At 42.5% G+C, this 21388-nt stretch overlaps 1 protein-coding gene across 1 annotated transcript in view; it reads right to left on the minus strand.

Annotated features, from left to right (window-relative positions):
• The window catches only part of ITGA9 (integrin subunit alpha 9), a 388125-nt gene that overhangs the window by 173031 nt on the left and 193706 nt on the right, over positions 1-21388 (minus strand). The window contains exon 17 of the mRNA XM_025377670.1: positions 4314-4390. Coding sequence (XP_025233455.1) covers positions 4314-4390 — 77 coding nt within the window. The remainder of the gene's footprint in view (positions 1-4313; positions 4391-21388) is intronic.

The following is a 21388-nucleotide window of genomic DNA, read 5'->3' on the forward strand; positions in this document are numbered from 1 at the left end:
CCAAATCAACAGAATATACATTCTTCTCAGCACCACATCACACTTATTCTAAAATTGACCACGTAATTGGAAGTAAAATACTCCTCAGCAAATGCAAAAGAACAGAAATCATAACAGTCTCTCAGACCGCAGTGCAATCAAATTAGAACTCAACATTAAGAAACTCACTCAAAACTGCACAACTACATGGTAAGTGAACAACCTGCTCCTGAATGACTACCAGGTAAATAACAAAATTAAGGCAGAAATAAATAAGTTCTTTGAAACTAATGAGAACAAAGACACAACATACCAGAATCGCTGGGACACACCTAAAGCAGAGTTTAGAGGAAAATTTATAGCACTAAATGCCCACAGGAGAAAGCAGGAAAGATCTAAAATTGACACCCTAATCTCACAATTAAAAGAACTAGAGAAGCAAAAGCAAACAAATTCAGAAGCTAGCAGAAGACAAGAAATAACAAAGATCAGAGCAGAACTGAAGGAGATAGAGACATGAAAACCCTTCAAAAAAAAAATCAATGAATCCAGGAGCTGGTTTTTTTTGAAAAGATGAACAAAATAGACCACTAGCCAGATTAATAAAGAAGAAAACAGAGAAGAATCAAATAGACACAATAAAAAATGATAAAGGAGATACCACCACCTATCACAGAGAAATACAAGCTACCATCAGAGAATACTATAAATACCTCTACACAAATAAACTAGAAAATCTAGAAGAAATGGATAAATTCCTGGACACATACACCCTCCAAAGACTAAACCAGGAAGAAGTTGAATCCCTGAGTAGACCAATAACAAGTTCCAAAATTGAGGTAGTAATTAATAGCCTACCAACCAAAAGAAGTCCAGGACCAGGCGGATTCACAACCGAATTCCACCAGAGGTAGAAACAGGAGCTGGTATCGTTTCTTCTGAAACTATGCCAATCAATAGAAAAAGAGGGACTCCTCCCTAACTCATTTTATGAGGCCAGTATCATCCTGATACCAAAACCTGGCAGAGACACAACAAAAAAAGAAAATTTCAGGCCAATATCCCTGATGAACATCGATGTGAAAATCCATAATAAAATACTGGCAAACCAAATCCAGCAGCACATCAAAAAGCTTGTCCACCACAATCAAATCAGCTTCATCCCTGGGATGCAAGTCTGGTTCAACATACGCAAATCAATAAACATAATCCATCACATAAACAGAACCAATGACAAAAAACACATGATTATCTCAATAGATGCAGAAAAGGCCTTTGATAAAATTCAACACCCCTTGATGCTAAAAACTCTCAATAAACTAGGTATTGATGGAACATATCTCAAAATAATAAGAGCTATTTATGACAAATCCACAGCCAATATCATACTGAATGAGCAAACGCTGGAAGTATTCCCTTGAAAACTGGCAGAAGACAAGGATGCCCTCTCTCACCACTCCCATTCAACACAGTATTGGAAGTTCTGGCCAGGGTAATCAGGCAAGAGAAGGAAACAAAGGGTATTCAAATAGGAAGAGAGGAAGTCATATTGTCTCTGTTCACAGATGACATGATTGTATATTTAGAAAACCCCATCATCTCAGCCCAAAATCTCCTTAAGCTGACAAGCAACTTCAGCAGTCTCAGGATACAAAATCAATGGAGAAAATCACAAGAATTCTATACACCAATAAGAGACAAAGAGCCAAATCAAGAGTGAACTCCCATTCAAAACTGCTATAAACAGAATAAAATATCCATATATCCAACTTACAAGGGATGTGAAGGACCTCTTCAAGGAGAACTATAAATCACTGCTCAAGGAAATAAGAGAGGACACAAACAAATGAAAAAACAGTTTGTGCTCATGGATACAAAGAATCAATATCATGAAAATGGCCATACTGCTCAAAGTAATTTATAGATTCAATGCTATCACCAACAAGCTATCATTGACTTTCTTCATGGAATTAGAAAAAACTACTTTAAATTTCATATGGAACCAAAAAAGAACCCGTATAGCCAAGGCAATCCTAAGCAAAAAGAACAAAGCTGGAGTCATCATGCTACCTGACTTTAAACTATATTACGAGGCTACAGTAAACAAAACAGCATGGTACTGGTACCAAAACAGAGATATAGACCAATGGAACAAAACAGAGGCCTCAGAAATAACACCACACATCTACAACCATCTGATCTTTGACAAACCTGATAAAAACAAGCAATGGGGTAAGGATTCCCTGTTTAATAAATGGTGTTGGGAAAACTGGCTAGCCATATGCAGAAAACTGAAACTGGACCCCTTCCTTACACCTTATACAAAAATTAACTCAAGATGGATTAAAGAGTTAAAGGTTAAGACCTAAAACCATAAAAACTCTAGAAGAAAACCTAGGCAATACCATTCAGGACATAGGCATGGCCAAAGACTTCATGACTAAAACACCGAAAGCAATGGCAACAAAAGCCAGAATTGACAAATGGGATCTAATTAAACTAAAGAGCTTCTGCACAGCAAAAGACCTAATATCCATAATCTACAAAGAACTTAAACAAATTTACAAGAAAAAAACAACCCCATCAAAATGTAGGCAAAGGATATGAACAGACACTTCTAAAAAGAAGACATTTATGTGGCCAACAAATATAAGAAAAAATGCTCACCATCACTGGTTATTAGATAAATGCAAATCAACACCATAATCAGATACCATGTCATGCTAGTTAGAATGGTGATCACTAAAAAGTCAGGAAAACAACTGATGCTGGAGAGGATGTGGAGAAATAGGAACGCTTTTACACTGTTGCTGGGAGTGTAAATTAGTTCAACTATTGTGGAAAACAGTGTGGCGATTCCTCAAGGATCTAGAACTAGAAATACCATTTGACCCAGTAATCCCATTACTGGGTATATACCCAAAGAATTATAAATCATTCTACTATAAAGACACATGCACACATATGTTTATTGCAGCACTGTTCACAACGGCAAAGACTTGGAACCAACCCAAATGCCCATTGATGATAGACTGGATAAAGAAAATGTGGCACATATACACTGTGGAACATTATGCAACCATAAAAAAGGATGAGTTCATGTCCTTTTCAGGGACACGGATGAAGCTGGAAACCATCATTCTCAGCAAATTAACACAAGAACAGAAAACCAAACACCGCATGTTCTTATCCATAAGTGGGAGTTGAACAATGACAACACATGCACGCAGGGAGGGGAACATCACACACTGGGGCCTGTCAGGGGTGGGGGGTTAGGGGAGGGATAGCATTAGGAGAAATACCTAATGTAGATGATGGGTTGATGGGTACAGCAAACCACCATGGCATGTGTATACCTATGTAACAAACCTGCATGTTTTGCACATGTATCCTGGAACTTAAAGTATAACAATAAAAAAAAATGTCCTAGTGTAGGCACTGGTTCATAATAGTATATTCATTTCATTTTATCCAAACTTAACTCTCATAGTTTTAAGTAAGGGACATGCTATGCATTTTGAAAAATAACTATCAAAACTGGTGACTGTTTTTCAGAAATGGTAATAAATCTAATAGAGGGGTTTCTGGCCCCAAGGCTAAAACAGTCTTTCAGAAGGAATTGTTTCAAAAGGAAGCCATTCTGTGAAATTAGGCTAAATGATCAGGACCAACACCTTCATCCTAAATGAAGTCTAAAATAAAAGGTTGGCGAAGAGGAAACAGAAGGCTGCTGTACGGCTCACCTTTAGCCTTGGGGGATTCAAGTAGTGCGGGAAGAAACCCTGAAACAATAAAGAGACTGTCTGTTCACTTGGATCAGGACAGCCTGCCCCTCTTCTTCAGCCCTCTCCTGCCACAGAAAAGTTACTTGTTGTTAAAACATACACTATTGTTAAATGTGTGTGTGTGTGTGTGTGTGCACGCGTGCACGCATGCACAGAGACGGGGGTGGGGATAAATCTTTATATAATAATAGGTTGAATCACATGAAATTGTCCAAGAGGTCAAATATTGGCAATTTCATATGATTCAACTTAATACAATCAGCAAGCATAAAATAGCCACCCCCCAAATACTCACAGAAATTAGAAATATAAGCTAAATTGTGAGATATGTAGAACTGCAAACAAAACCAAACCTAAACAATCTTCCCAACACAGCTTTTGTTATAATTATTTTGTAATATACATTTTTTTAAAACCACAAAATATTATTGTAACCCATCAACTCTGTTTATCCTCTTCAGTGGGGAAATCTGCACATTCAGGTTTGGGGCCTGGGGTCAAGGAAAAGGAGCTTCTGAGAACAACGCTGTGAAGGAAACACTGACATACCTAGAGAGCAGCAGTTTACCCCGAAGCTGCAGGTCCGCGGCACAGTCCTCTGAATGGCAATTCCTTTCAAAAACAGTCTGTGAGAGAGACAGGAGAGGAAGGTTAGGGCAGGACTGAGTGGCAAATGAGTACACAGTGGCCAATTCCTTTCTTGCAAATCAGTGGGAATTCTTCCCCTGAGCCCCTCAGGGCCTCTACTCCCACCTCCAAGAAGCCAGCTCTCCAGCTTGGGAAGGGGTTCTTCCAAGCTCCAAGGAAGCCTAAGTCAACTGTGGTCTTGATTTTGTGAGTGCATTACTTATTTGATTCATTCCCTAGTCTACTGAAGTGCTTCGCCAAGCAGTTTTTTCAAGAGAGGTACATGGTGGTGGATGTCCTTTCGGTCTTTGCTCGTGTGAGACTGTCTTTCAGATGTTCTTAGATGAATGATAATCCAGTTGAGTAAAGAACTCTCAGATTATAGTTTGGTCATTTCCCCCTGTTTGCTCTGTCTTGGGGAGGCAGGAAATTGACATTTGAAATAGGTTCTGCCTGAGCAATGGGACTTTTTGAATTTGAATTTTCAGTATTAACAGGAGAAGTCAAAGGCAATTAGGCCATCAGGCTGAGGGAATCACAACAGAGTCGGGGAGATTCTTTCCAGTTTCTTGGTGGGGCAGCCAGCAGTTAACAGGGACACAGTGCCTTTTCTGTAACCAAGACTGGGCCTCAACAGCCAAAGCCCCACCCAGTGCTGGGGCCAAGGCTTGGCGTGCCAAAACCCAAATATTTCCAGAGAGCTTGCTGGCTGTGCCTGGTCCTGGGCCTATCTGTGGAGGCTTGCCAGGAGATCAGCAGCAGCGTCTGGAGAGGGGTGAGGGCTTTCTTCTATGGTCCATGGAGGGCTTGTTAGTCTTCCCCTCAATCAGTCTCAACCTCTCTGATATTTCAGATCTATGGACAGTAGCTTCCCTAAGTTCCAGATGACAGAGACTCTTCACTACTGTTCAGTGGCTTTGCTCATTTCAGTGGAATTTGGAGAGAAGAGCCTGTTGACAACTTTTAGTTGTAATTTACTCATTATTAAACTTCTTCCTTGTCACTGCTCATGTTTGTGAGTTTTTTCCCCAAAATGTAGTTCCAAGTTATTTCTTCCCTGCCCACAGAATAAGTCCAGGCAGCACCTCGGAGTGCCAGTGTGGGCTCCAGCAAACATGCTGGCCAATGAACAGTCTAGACTCAACCAGACAAGAGTAATTTCGCCTATGGAAATTCATATTCCCCTGTCACATTTCCAAAAGAAAAAAGCGTCCCAGCCAACACTCCCTTCCTTGATTATCAGGGAAAATATAATGGAAGTCTTGGGCAAAAAGAGGAAATTCCCATGTTCTTTGGGACACTACTGGGGTCAAGGAGAGAGCCAAATTTCCAGGAGATTTCAATATATTTGTGCTTTCTTTTTTTTCTTTCTTTCCTTTTTTTTTTTTTTTTTTTTTTTAAAGATGGAGTCTCGCTCTGTTGCCCAGGCTGGAGTGTAATGGCGCAATCTCGGCTCACTGCAACCTCCGCCTCCCAGGTTCAAGCGACTCCTCTGCCTCAGCCTCCCAAGCAGCTGGGACCACAGGCACACGCCACCATGCCTCGCTAATTTTTTTTGTATTTTTAGTAGAGACAGAGTTTCACCATATTGACCAGACTGGTCTCAAACTCCTGACCTTGTAATCCGCCTGCCTCGGCCTCCCAAAGTGTTGGGATTACAGGCGTGAGCCACCGCACCCGGCCAATTTGTGCTTTCTTTGCCATCTCAACTAAGAAGAAAACAGGAGGAAGTGGCTGTAAGGATGGCATGAACGACTCAGGCAAGATGAAAGGTGGGCTTTATGAGCTTTGAGGACAGAGGGAAGCTGCCGAAGAAAGCTTCCCCACCAAGCTAGTGAAACTTCAGCTTAGAGGTCCCCAGCTGACATGGCCCCTACAGAAGCCTTGCACAAACTTTGTTTTCATAATTTCACCTTTTTTTTCCCTTCAAGACCCACCCGCTACTGTATAAGCCTCAGGTCTCACAAAACCCGGATCAGCCCCTAGGCTACCGTCCCCTCATCACACATGCCCTTCCTGTCTCACAGGCAAGAGAGTCCAACTTTGTGAGGCATGGAGGGGTGAAGGGGTGGAGGTGGAGGTGGAAGAGGTGAGAACGGAAGAACAGGATGTGACTTAAATCCATCTGGTGACGTGCAGGCTCCCAGATCTGGCATGTGCCCTCCTCACCTCTGTCACCCTGGCTTTCTCATGCCAGCTATCACTCAGGTTGGCCTTACAACTTCCCACCCAGGGCCTCCCCACAAGCAGATCCCCAGATTCCTCCAGCTGGTTCACCTAGTACATGTCCTCTCACCCTTCAACGAGCAAATCTAGACCACTTCTCTGAGTACCTGCGCAAGTTCAGGCCCATCGTGAGCTCTCACAGTTCTATATACTTTTTCCTTCTACTACTCATCTCAATCATAACTAACCAATTTTATCATTACATGTTCAGTGGTAGTCTCCCCTGCTAAAATGATGTCCCAAGAGGATTGCGGGGGCACCGTATCAGTCTTGCTTGCCTCTGTGCCTGCCCTCAGGGCCTGGCATGTAATTGCTGCTTTATCAACACCAAAAGATCACACATTGCCCTGAGAGACAGAGTGACCACTCAAATGGGGAGCCAAATGGTGGATGCCCCAGCTAAGAGCCAATACTAGCACATTGTTCATCAAGACCAAAGCTCCAGCCCCCTAACCAAAGTACCGTCCCTTAGCCTTGTGAGATGCAAAGACTTCTCATGAGGAATTGGTTGCTTTGTAAAGACTCTTTTTCCTTGTCCTAACTTTCCCTTGAACTCTGCTATTTCCCGTCCCTGAAACTGGCTTCTTTAGCTGTCTAGTCCTCCAATGCTGCTGAATTTCCATCCAACAAAGGCAAGCCCCGAGTTTGACATATATACACACATAGTGTGTGTGTATATGCACACATATACATGTACACACATATCCCTACAGCTTATATGAGTGCTTGTACTGATCAGATAAAATTAAGCAAAATCATGGAAAGGTAAAATACTAGTTAAGAAATAAGGAAATTGAAAGTTTAATCCTATTTTAACTGTATTACATTAAGAAAATTGACTTTTCTTCCCTCCATGACTCAGTTTCCTCATTTATAAAATGAAAATAATAGCACTAGTGACTGTCCTATAAATCCAGATTAGCATATAGCCAGGGGTAGGAGCTTGCAGTGATAGTGATTTTGTCTTAGGCACTGTGCATCACTATTTACACTGGCAAATGTGAGCAACAACAGTGTGCCTGAGTGAACACCATGAAGCTTAATTAGTGGATGGTGGGGCTGGGTGTGGATGGCAGGGCCAGGAGTGATGGCTCACACCTGTAATCCCAGCACTTTTGGAGGCTGAGGCGAGTGATCACCTGGGGTCAGGAGTTTGACCATTATTGAGAGGGGGTACTGAAATCTCCTGTTATTATAGTGCTATCAATTTCTCCTTTCAGATCTGTCAGTGTTGTATATACTTAGGTGCTCTGATGCTGGGTGCATTTATAATTGTTATGTCTTCCTGTTGAATTGATCCTTCTATCATTAAGAAATGACCTTCTTTGTCTCTAGAGACAGTTTTTGAATTAAAGTCTATTTTGTTGATAGAAGTATTAACCACTCCTGCTCTCTTTTGGTTGGTATTTGCATGGACTACCCTTTTCCATCTCTGTGTGTGACCTTGAATCTAAAAGTGAGCTTCTTGTAGACAGCATATAGTTTGATCCTGTTTTTATTTTATTTTTTTTTAAAATAATATATTCAGTCATGCTGTATCTTTTTATTGGGAAGGTTAGTCTATTTACATTTAAAGTAAATATGGAGACAGATTTACTATTGCCATTTTGGTAACTCTTTTCTATGTGTCTTGTTCTTTTGTCCCTCTTTTTCTCTCTTGCTGTTTTCGTTTCTTTTTCTTGTATTGATAGGTTTTGATTCCTTTCTTTTTTTAATATAACTTCTATAGGTATTTTCTTGGCGGTTACCAGGAGCTTACGTAAAATAACTTGTAACTGTCATTATAAGTTCACAATGTAACTTTACTTGCATAAAAGAACTCTGGTTTTCCCTCTGCTCCCCACATGTTATATGCTATTGATGCCTCAATTTATATCTATTTATATTATGTACCCATTAACATAATTTAGTTAATATTTATAATGGTTTTTAAAATACTTACGTCTCTTAACTTTCTTCATAGACATAAAAGCTATCTACTCATCACCTTTATAGTAATACAGTGTTCTGATTTTGTCCATATACTTACCTTTACCAATGAGTTTCCTTCTTTATTATGCTCTCTTGTTGTTATTTAGTATCCTTTCATTTCAACTTGAGAAGCACAGGTTTGCTGGGTATATTACTGTTGGCTAGCAGGGTTTTTAAATTTTATTTTTTTAATTTATTAGAGACAGGGTCTCACTCGGTCACCCAGGCTGGAGTGCAATGGCATCATCTCGGCTCACTGCAGCCTCTACCTCCTGGGCTCAAGCGATCCTAACATCTCAGCCTTCCAAGTAGCTGGGACTACAGTCACATGCCATCATGCCCGGCTAATTTTCTGTTTATTTTTTTGTAAAGACAAGGTCTCATTATGTTGCCCAGACTGGTTTCAAACTTCTAGGCTCAAGTGATCCTCCTGCCTCAGCCTCCCAAAGTGTTGGGATTACAGGTATGAGGCACTGTTTCCGTCACCCCACTCTCTTCTGACCTGCAAGGTTTCTGCTGAAAAATCCACATCACTAATCATCAGGGAAATTCAAATCGAAGTCACAATGAAATATCACCTCACAACAGTTAGGATGGCTATTATAAAAAAGAAAAGAGATAAAAAGTGTTAGTGAGGGTATGGAGAAAAGGGAACCCTTATACATTGTTGGGAGGAATGTAAATTAGTACAGCCATTATGAAAAAAGTATGGAGGTTCCTCAAAAAAATTAAAAATAAAACTACTATATGACCTAGCAATTCCTCTTCTGGGTATATACTCAAAGAGAATGAAATCAGTACCTTATAGAAATATCTGCATTCCCATGTTCATTGCAGCATTATTCACAATAGCTAAGACATGGAATCAACCTAAGTGTTTTGTCAACAGGTGAATGGATAAAGAAATTGTGGTGTGTATATATGTATATATACTACATACACACACACACACACACACACAAATGGAATATTATTCAGCCTTTAAAAAGGAGATCCTGCCATTTTTGATAACATGGATTAACCTGGAAGACATTATGCTAAGTGAAATAAGGCAGACAAAGAAAGAAAAATATTGTACGATCTCACTTATTGTGGAATCTAAACAAGTTAAATACACAGAACCTGAAAGTGAAACTCTGGTAGTTACCAGTGGTTGGGGAGGGGATAGGAAGTGGGGAATGGGGAGATGTTGGTCAAAGGTACAAAGTTGTGGTTAGGTAGAATGAAAAAATTTAGAGATTGAATGTACAGCGTGATGACTATGTTAACAATATTGTATTATACACTGGAAATTTGACAATAAAGTAGATTCCAAGTGCTCTTGCTATCAAAAAAAACAAAAACAAAAACAAAACACTATGTTAGGCAATGGATATGCTCATTTGCTTGACCATAGTAACCATTTCACTATGTAAATGTATATCAAAACATCATTTTATATACTTTATATACATTAAAAAACAATAAAATCAAATTCATGAACAAAATAAATGTTATTTTAAGTTACTAAATTTCAGAGTTTGTTACGCAGCAATAGAATACCAGAATGCTCAGCCAACCTAATGACCTTCCCTAAGTTGGGCAATGCTATGAACAAAAATGGTCTGCACAATCCCTGTGTTCTAGACCTAGATTAGTCTCTTTGGGCAAATGGCCAAATCGCTTCCTAAGGAACTGAAAGGCATCTCTCTGGAACAGAAAGGTGGACAGACTAAAGCCTTGGAATACTAGATGACAACGCAGTTTCAAAAACCAAGCAGAAATGACTTCTCCTTTGTACAAAGTACAAAAAGTACAGGTTCTCCATGAAGCCAATGGCCCAAACTCCTGATTTTCCTCTGAGGGAACAATCCCAGTAGCTCCAACTTGGGCCTTTAAGAAAAGTCCTCAGCCTGATTTTATCCACATTCCCCTAAGTCCTCTGGCAAACACAAGTTTGGCTGCTTGAATCAGACAAATTGGAACCCAGCTTGGAAGCAGTCTCTTCCCCCTCCCTCCAGACTCCACCTGCTGGTTGGCCAAAGCCCTGTCTAGTTATTTCCCTGGCAGAAGTCTTTCCAGCAAATGTAAACAGATGTAAGAAGCCATCATCTCTCATTCCTCCCTGGTTAAAGGAGGTTCAAACCTTTCTCTCGAGAGACAATTGTTTCCTGTCTCAGGCTTCAGAGAGCTGAGGGCTGGACATCCAGTGGCCTCCTCAGCCTCATGGACTCGATTTCTCTGCTGGCTCCTTCCTCACCTTGGTCTTCATCTCAGGTTTCCCTGGGAAAAAAATGTTTTCCCCCAGTTGTCTTTGAAAATATTTTCTCCAGCTTCTCACTAAATCCTTACTCTACTTCTTTTAGAACAAGACTGGCAACTTTTTCTGAAAAGGGTGAGACAGTATATGTTTTGGGCTTGTAGGCTATACGGTCTCAGTCACACTACTCAACTTTGCTGTTGTAGAGCAAAAGCAGCCATAGATAATACATAAGGGAATGGGCATAGATGTGTTCCAATAAAACTTTATTTACAAAAACAGGCACTGGTGGATTTGGCCTATGGACTAATGTTTGTTGAATCCTGTTCTAGAATATCTGGCTATGTTTCTTCATTTCCTTCAAGCCAGGAAAAAAAAAAATTCAATGAATCCAGATCAAGTTGCATTTTCCTCTGAGTCAGAGTAAGGAGGTTGGGGCTGGTTGTGCTTCTCTTACAGTGCCATGGTCACCAAGTCCAGGGCAGCTTTGGGGACATGTGATTCAGAAATGGCAGCTCAGTGTCTGCTCCTGGCTGAGGGTGACTTCACAGAGGATGTCATCTAGGTGCTAAGGCCTTGGGAGGGGTAGCTCATATCTCCCACCCAAATCTGTACCAGAAAATCTTCCCTTCTGATCTAACAGGAAATAGGATTCTTAGCCTAGTCCAGCTATCTTGTTCAGAGGAGGATCAGTTTCTTGGACTTGGTGATATTTGCTTTAAAAAAAATACAATTATTGACATGGATTCAACACTTGTTATAGGGTTGATATGGCAACCAAATCCCATGCTGAAGCCTGAAAAAAGTAGAACAATTGGACTGAATAATCCCACACCAAGGAGAGGAAACAAGAAGGCTATTTTTAAGCTGACTTGATCAATGTATTTTTTTTTTTTTTTTTTTGAGATGAGTCTCATTCTGTTGCCCAAGCTGGAGTGCAGTGGCGTGATCTTGGCTCACTGCAACCTCCACCTCCCAGGTTCAAGCCTCGTGCCTCAGCCTCCTGAGTAGCTAGGATTACAGGCACGTACCACCACGCCTAACTAATTTTTGTGTTTTTAGTAGAGATGGAGTTTCCCCATGATGGCCAGGCTGGTCTCAAATTCCTGACCTCAAGTGATCCGCCTGCCTCAGCCTCCCAAAGTGCTGGGATTACATGTGTGAGCCACCGCGCCCAGCCTGGCAATATATTTCTTGATATGCAGTATGACTTAGCAGAAGGTCTCTGCCCCTACGGTGAAGCATCCTGCCTGGATGACAGGAGTGACATTTCTGAACTGGTGTTCCTTCCATAGCCCCACATAAGTTTCCAGAGCCACGTAATTCATGCTTATAACCCCCAGCATCTAGCACAGTATTTAAATTGTTTTGTATTCATATAAATGCCATGACCTGAGTGTAAGAGGTTTCTCCCTCCCAATTCTGTTTCAATGGGCTGTTTTCCCAGAATCCAAAACTGCCCTTCCTGTGGCACGTTATAAGAGTGCAGGAATTTCAGCTCCATTCAGCCCTGTGCCTAAATGAAGGAAGGTAAAGGCTCATTGCGTCTTAAAATCAAGGCATACACTGTTGCTTTATAAAAAATTCATCAAGAATCAATGAAAGGCAAATCGTTCAAGATATTAAAGCTGAGGAATTCCTTCTATCTCAGGGTCTGTACAAATTGTCCTTCCAGATTTTGAAACCATGGAAGGATAAAAAAAAACCCTCTTGGTTTCCCTTTAAATACAAACTCAGCACCAATTTTGCTTTATGATCCTGTGGAAAAACTAGAAATGACAAGCTCTGCTGTCTTGGGTGTCTTTTACTCCATGGCTCTGCAGTTTGCAGAATTATCCCCTCTGCCTAAAGGCAACATTTTTTAAAACATGGTATATATTCATGGGATACAAGTGTAGTTTTGTCACACTGATAAATTCTGTCACGGCAAAGTCAGGGCCTTTGGTGCATCCATCACTGGGCCAATGCACACTGTACCCAAAAAGCAACCTCCCATCATCCACCTGGCTCCAACCTCCCCACCTCTCCATTGTCCATCACTCCACAATCTGCTTCCATGTGGAGACATTACTTAGCTCCCACTTATAAACGAGAACATGTGGTATTTGTCTTTCCGTGTCTGAGTTGTTTCACTTAAGACAATGGACTCCGGTTCCATCCATCTAAAGGCATCATTTAGGTGATCCAGTTCAACCTCTGTGGTAACTGAGCAGGGCTGACTGCTTGGTGAGGCCCTGGCCCCATGGGACTCCCAGCCCAATGCTCTTCTGGATCTGCCTGGGACTAGGTGGCCTTTTATGGGACACATTTCATGTCTCTCTATAATCACAACTTTTCATTTCAGCTCGAAACTCTCTTCTAGGGACTTTTGCAGCCCAGGACTGGAAATTCTCCTCTTTTTCACCCTGGAATTATTTCTTTCTTTCTTTCTTTTTTTATACTTTTAAGTTCTAGGGTACATGTGCACAACGTGTAGGTTTGTTACATATGTATACTTGTGCCATGTTGGTGTGCTGCACCCATTAACTCGTCAGCACCCATCAACTCATCATTTACATCAGGTATAACTCCCAATGCCATCCCCCCTCCCCCCATAATAGGCCCTGGTGTGTGATGTTCCCCTTCCCAAGTCCAAGTGATCTCATTGTTCAATTCCCACCTATGAGTTCACCCTAGAATTATTTCTGTTCTATGTTTCATTTTTCTTTTTTTAGTTGCTGTTAATTAGTCAGAAGAGGCAGAAAACAGCCAGGAAGCTCAAATAAAGGGGCTGGTGCTGTCAGAGAAAAGAAAAAAGGATGCCAGACGCGTTTCTAAAAGCTGCTAAACCAGACATGGGCAGGCAACTGGGAGTGAGAAAAAAAAAAAAAATGCCTTAAAGCCAGAGAGGATCCCAGCAAGACTTCTCCCTATCTACTGCAAGAACATCCCCTAAATAAGGCTCCAGGTATAAGTGCACACAGCAAGGGCCTTGTGAGTGATTTCCTAAATTATCTCAGAAGATAAGAAAAGAGAGGTTAACGTTTCCTCCCCAGCCAGACACTGTCCACCAGATGTGTTTAAACACCCCTCACTCCACACATGCTTTTGCACAAGGTTTTCAATAAGACAGGCTAATACAGAAGAAAACTCAATGAGCTTGAAGAGTTTGAGGAAACCATGATTTTCTTCTAAAAAGAGTTTCAGAAGCTTAGAACGCATTTCCCCCCACAAATTGCAAAAATAAAACATAACACCAAAAAAGTTTTGCAAATTCAACAGGTTGCTTCAGGACACGGCCTAACCTTTGATGGGTCCCCTCTCCTTTCCTGTTGGGGTTAACCTTGAAGAAGCCTGAGACAGCGAGATAAGGCCAGACTCTCCACTGGTCAGTGAGAAGGGTGAATTAGTTGTTTTTCTCACACATACTTCAAACTAGATGGTTTTCACATGTGTTCTGCCATGGTGCCCTCTTTGAAAACAATATTTACCCAGAAGCTGATACCCATAAAAGTAGGGTTGATCTGGGTGAAACAAGGTTGGAGGGCAGGAGCCTTTTCCTCTAATACCCCTTTCCCTTCCTGCTGAGCCAAACTGCTGCACTAACTCCAAGAGTGCAATCTGAAATCCCCCGTTTGCACTGTCTCAGGAGCCTGTCTGGTTCTGAGGTCTGGAGTGACTCTTCTCCCTCTCCTCTTCTACTCTCTGAACCCCTTAGCCTTCCATTCCTTCTGCAGAGACATTTAAATAATGAAAATAAACCGTGGAGCTGTAAATAATGTCATGTTAAGCCAGCTGGGCATCTCAGCTGGGAAACTATTACCTAATGTCCAGGCTGTGCAAACAGTGGGTTTCCATAGCATGAGCTATATTCCTATACGCATGCATTGAGGGGTGTGGGGTGGGAGGAGCCGTGGTAACGATTTCCAGCACAATGGAGACCCAAAGTGTATGGCTTCAACAGAGTTAAAAATTACCATTAGACTAAAATAGCTCACTTTTCACTTGAAAGACAACAAAGTAATACTTCTCAACAAAGCCAACGCCTTTTCTTTCACCAGGTGTATTTCCTCCATCTTGTCTTCTGAAAAGTAGTCACCACAAACATACTGTGGTGTAGATGTGTCACTGCAAATCACACACCATGCTCTCCTGCCCGTGGGGAATTCCCAGAGGGATTACAGAACACATTTCTTCTCATTTTACAGCTCTGCTGAATCTGCCAGTGAAGCTCTGATATGATGCCCAATCTTTGCCAAAGGAACTAGCCTTGTGTTCTTCCAGAAGGGCTCTTTCAACTGAGAGTTACTAAGCATCCACTATAGGCCAGGTACTCTGCCAGATGTTGGGGATCAATAGCAAAAAAGATAAAATAGATCCCTTCCCTCACTGGGCTTCCATTCTAGAGAGGGAAATACAAAAACAAGTAGACGAAATAACATGTTCTGTTAGATGTCATGAAGGACTCAAAAAGGCAGCTAAGGCCACACATGGTGGCTCAGGCCTGTAATCCCAGCACTTTGGGAGGCGTAAGTGGGATTCCTTGAGCCTAGGAGTTCAAGACCAGCCTAGGCGGCATGGAGAGACCCTCTGTCTACAAAAAAAAAAAAAAAAAAAAAAAAAAATTTTTTTAAATAACCAGGCGTGGTGGCACACACCTGTGGTCCCAGCTACTTGGGAGGCTGAGGCGGAGGATCACTTGAGCCTGGAAGGTCGAGGCTGCAGTGAGCCATGATCACACCACTGCACTCCAGCCTAGGTGACAGAGTGAGACCTTGTCTCAAAACAAAGAAAGGCAGCGACTCAGGGAATACAGGGAGAATGGTTCTCTGAAGAAGCAACATTTGGGCTGAGACCTAAAAAATGAAGAGCTGGCCATGGGAAAAGCATGGCAAAGTGCTTTCTAGATGAGGTATCAGCATATGCAAAGGGCCTGAGACAGGCAGAGGCCTGGTAAGTTTGAAGGTTGTGGGAATGCAGTATGTGGGTGGCGCTGGAGAGACGGGAGCCCCATCATACAGGCTCTCATGGGCCTTAGCAAGTGTCTGGATTTTCTTCTGAGGGGGAAGGGAGCTCCTCAGTGGGAGGAGGTTATGCAGGGACGTGACCTGGTCTAGGTGACAAATGATGGTGGCCTGGCCTAGGAATTGGCAGCAGAGATGGAGCAAAGAGAAGGGACTCATGCTGTCTGGGCTCATGGTGGTGCGGCTGGCTCCTGAGTTCTGGTTATATGGGTCCTCCCCAGATCTTCTCCCTCTGCGACAAAGAGGCATCACTGGACCTGACACATGAGGGTCAGACACCCTAAAGATCTAGAGAGGCTCACCTGAGAGCCTGCCAGAACCCTCAGACCAGTGGTCCCCAAGCTTTATGGCACCCGGGACCAGTTTTATGGAAGAGAATTTTTCCATGAATGGGCGGTGGAGGGGGCGGGATGGTTTCGGCACAATCTAGACCCCTCACATGTGTAGAGTTCGTGTTCCTGTGAGAATCTAATGCCACTGCTCATCTGACAGGAGGGACACTCAGGCAGTAATGCTCACTGGCCCGCTGCCCACCTCCTGCTGTGCGGCCCAGTTCCTAACAGGCCACCGCACTGGTACTGGTCCAGGGGTTGGGGACCCCTGCCTCAGATGGCGCCATTGCCTCCCACCGGGGAGCCCACCCCTGGGCCCGCAGAGACGGGACCCCCTCAGAGGAAAGGACATGGAAAGGCAGCAGAGCACCTGCTTCCTCAGACCCCAGGTCAGACCCACTCCCATGGCGGCCTCATCCTCTCCTCACAACACCAGGAAGCCGGCTTCCCAGGAACGGAAGAGCAGGATCCAGTGCTGCCTCATCATTTCCGGGCTTCTCACATTTCTCTCATGTAATCCCACAACCACCCAGAGGCAGGCTGAGCAGCCCAAGGCACCCCCAGTGACAGGTGAGGAAACAGGCTCTAAAGGGTGTTCCCTGGGCCGGGGCCCTGATCTCACTGCAGAGCCTGTGCTCCTTCCCCAGGGAGCCCAGGGAGGAAAGAAGCCCCAGGGTTCTGGAGGTGTGGGCTGTAGTATGTGTGTATTATTTTCTATCACTGCAGTAATAAGTTACTGGAGTTCAGCTGCTCCAAAAAACACAAATCTATTATCTCACAGTTCTGTAAGTCAGAAGGTTGGTGGGTTGTCTGGGTCTGCTCCAGGTTCTACAGGCCGAAATCGAGGTGTCAGTTGGTCTGGGCGAGTATCTAGAGGCCCTGGGGCAGAATCCACTTCCAGCTTGGTTCGGGGTGTTGGCAGCACCTGGTTCTGTGTTGTTGTAAGACTGAGGCCCCGTTTCCTTGCAGACAGTCACCCGGAAGCCTCTCCCAGCCCCTTACGGTTGTCCACATTCCCCTCACGTCACACACTCCATCTTCAACACCAGCAAAGGCATGCTTCAAGTCTCTCTGACCTCCTACTCCACCTCATTCCTCCCACCTCCAGCTTGAGGAAGTTTGCTGCTTTTAAGGGCGCGTGTGATTAGATTGGACCCACCTGGAAAATCCAGGCTCCCCTCCCCATTTGGAAGTCCATCACCTTAATTACAACTGCAAAGTCCCTTTTGCCATGTAATGTATCCAAATCACAGGCTCCAGAAATTAGGACATGGACATCTTTGGGGGCCATTCTACCTACCGCAGCGAAAGACTTGGAAGCCCAGCTGTAGCCAGGTCTCTTTGGGGGCCTCCTGAGAAAGCACGAGAAGAGTTAATAATTTTCAGAGCCCTATTCTGTGTACAGGGATTGAAGACAGGGCCTCTGTCATCACCATTGCTATGCTCAGCTGAAGAGGAGGGATAAGGGACCCTCAGGTGACCTGTCCAAGGACAGCATTGCTCCTTTCCCAGCACACAGACCAGCCAGGACTTCCCGTGATCGTTTCATTTAGTGCCATGCTCTGTTTCAGCAGCTGAGACCAATTAGCAATTAATTATGAGTCAACTCTCTATCTCCAGGGGCTCACCTGCAAAGGTCCCTGCAACAACCTCTTTCTTAACTGGCCTCCCCATACCCAGGCAGACCAATCTCCCTGAGGCACATCTCTGATCTCCCCAAACTCCAAAAGATGCCATGGTCTGTCCACCATAGAATCACATCCAACTCCTCAGCCAGTGAACAAGTGGCTTCAGACTACATGACTGAATCTCCAGTCCAGATGGCCTCTCCCCTTTCCCTCACTAGATATTCAGCCAGGTCAGACACCTTTCGCATCCATCAGCCCCTCCATTACCCGAGGACCCAAATCCTACTTCTCCCTTAAGGCTTCTCCCTTAAGGCTCTGGCCAATTCTCCCTTTCCCCATAGAACACCTCCTTCTCCTCAGCCAGAAGTGGCCTCTGCAATGAAATTCTTACACAGTAATCTAAATCTCACTTTGTAAATTATTCCTGGACTGTCTGTGAGTCCACTGAAGGCAGCAATGATTCATTTTTTCATCGACATCTTACATAAAGTAGGCACACAACTGAATTGCTTCCAGCTTTATGGTCTTTTTAAATACTCCTCCGGTTAATGAAAAAAAGGTTGTCTTTTTCCTAGTATCAAATATCCCCCGCCTTTCTGATGAGACAGATGCAGGTCTTTGCTTTCCTTAAATTTTGAAGGTGAAATGTGTACCCATCAGACTGTCCTATGAAGGCCTGTAGTATTCAAGCTCCACCGTCCCCAGAGCGCCCAGAATCCCAATCCAATCTCAGCGTGAGCGGCAATCCCACTATTCACTCAGAGCCTAGTGCCAAAGCCCTATCCTGGAACCCGTCTTCTCCCAGGACTATGTACCCTACAGAGGGAAAGCTTGGTCTCCTGCCTGTCCCGCACATTCTAACTCATAGCAAACAGTGTCAGATTAATCAGCAAGCCTGTACTTAACATGTACCGGTCACTGTCTCCATGTTACTCACACTGTCTGTGCAGTGATTCCACTTTAATTAGGCCATCAGTGGGGGCAGACCCCAACTCTAAAAGGTCACCATGATTTGGTCCACCCTTCTGTACAGTCCTGTTTACCAACATGGGCTCAATGAAGTGATTAAGGCATTTAAAGTAGTGAAACCCTAATGTTAGCTGGCAACATGACCTAGAGAGTTCTGATGAATTTATTCCTTCCTATGAAAGAGGTGAGATGCTCTGTGTCAAACTGTTGTGTATAAAGATCAGCTCTGCTTCCTACAGTGGGCCTCTCTCTCAGAATCTTTCTTCCCCCTGAAACTGAGCCAACATCTGGAAGATTATCTTTTTTTTTTTTTTTTCCATAATCAGGAAAAGGACAATAAGCAAGAACTGCGCTCCCAAAACTTTTCTCAGGCTCCTGGACAATCTTTCCAATCTAAGAACAATATTTTTCTTTTATTTTAATTTCAACCAAAGAATCACATGGTTAGAAAAATAATAACCCCCTGCCGCACACCTCGCCATAGTGAGTCCTCCTCTCCAGGGGCAACCATTATCACCCATGTCCATTTATGTTTCTTTTGATGATTATTTCCATATCTCCAGAAAACATGCTGCTACTACTACTCTTTGATTTATCAGATCTAGACATTATTTTACTAAATTCCTTCCATGATAGACAGGAATTTATCTCACATAATGATCCCCACTCCTTCACCTCTATAATTTTGATGGGCAAATTATTAGTTTAACTCCTCTACTGTACCAGTTCTCAAACTTTAGCTGCATGAGAATCACCCAGCCATCTTGTTAAAACACAGGTTGCTGGCCGGGTGCAGTGGCTCACACCTGTAATCCCAACAGTTTGGGAGGCCGAGGCAGGCAGATCACCTGAGGTCAGGAGCTCGAGACCAGCCTGGCCAACATAGTGAAAACCTGTCTCTACTAAAAATATGAAAATTGGCCAAACATAGTAGTGCATACCTGTAATCCTAGCTACTCACAAGGCTGAGGCAGGAGAATCACTTGAACCCGGGAGGGGGAGTTTACAGTGGGCCGAGTTCCTGCCACTGCACTCCAGCCTGGGTGACAGAGCGATTCTCTATCTCAAAAAACAAAAACAAAAACATAGTTTGCTGGGGCTCACCCCATGAGCTTCTGATTCAGTGGGTCTGGGGTGGGCCCAAGAATTTTCATTTCTCACAAAATCCCAAGAAAGGTTGATGCTGCTGGCTCAGGAATCACACTTTAGGAAGTGTTGCTCTACTGATGACCTCTGCAATTTTAAGTAAACGGCGATATCTTGTTTCATCAAGTTTTGCAATCTCTTGACTTACCAATTTAAAAGATTAAGATATTAAGAAAACTTCTCTTATTCTACTTTTACCTTTACATAATCAAGTTTAATGACATTTGCATTTTATGCTATCACCATAGTTCTGATTTTGGCTTAATTATAAATATTCAAAACCAATAAATAGTGCTAATTTTATTATGGCTTCATGATTATTGCTCACAGTTGAGCCAAGACAAGTGTCATGATTATATATCCTCTTCTACAGTTGCAAAGTTAAAGTCCAGGAATACTCAACTTCTACTTCAGATAGAATATTTCTAGGATCAACATTCTTATCTTCTTTATACTCTTCTACTTACTCAAAATCCTACCACATTTTAAGTTTTTGTATGCTGTGTTTCCATTTTCATTTGCCTTAAGAAATTTTTAAATCCCTTTGAATTATTTCATTAACCCAATGGTCATTCAGGAACATGTTATTTAATTTCCATGTATTTGTGAATTTTCTGAAGTTCCTCCTGTTAATGATTTCAAGTTTTATACCACTGTGGTCAGAAAAGATACTTGATATTTCAAGGTTAAATTTATTAAGTTTTATTTTGTGGTCTACTATGTAATCTATCCTGGAGAGTGCTCCATGTGCAGTTGACAAGAATGTGTATTCTGCAGCTGTTGGATGACTGTTGTGTATGTCTGTTAGATCTATTTGTTCTAGAGTGTAGTTTAAGTCTGATGTTTCCTTATTGATTTTCTGTCTGGATGATCTGTCCATTGCAGAAAGTGGGATATTGAAATCCCCTAATATTAATGTATTGCAATCTATCTTTCTCATAAGATCTATTAATATTTGCTTTATATATTTAGGTTCTCTGGTGTTGGGTGCATATATATTACAATTGTTATGTCCTCTTGCTGAACTGACCCCTTTATCATTGAATAATGATCTTCTTTGTCTGTTTTTACAGTTTTTGACGTATAGTCTATTTTACCTGATATAACTACTCCTGCTCTGTGTTGGTTTCCATTTGCATAGAATTTTTTTCATCACTTTGCTTTCATTTTATGTGTGTCCTTATAGGTGAAGTGAGTCTCTCATGAGCAGCATATAGTTAGGTCTTTTTTTTAAAAATCCAGTTAACCACTCCATGTCTTCTGACTGGAGAGTTTAATCCATTTACATTCAAGATAATTATTGATAGGTAAGGACTTACTACTGCAATTTTGTTGTTTTCTAGTTGTTTTGTAGATCCTTTGTTCCTTTCCTCCTTTCTTGCTATCTTCCTTTGTGGTCAAGTGATTTTCTCTAGTGGTATGGTTTGGTTCTTTGCTTTTTTATTTTTATTTTTTGTATATACTATAGGTTTTTGCCTTGTGG

Source organism: Theropithecus gelada, chromosome 2, assembly GCF_003255815.1.
Source record: "Theropithecus gelada isolate Dixy chromosome 2, Tgel_1.0, whole genome shotgun sequence".
Taxonomy (NCBI): domain Eukaryota; kingdom Metazoa; phylum Chordata; class Mammalia; order Primates; family Cercopithecidae; genus Theropithecus; species Theropithecus gelada.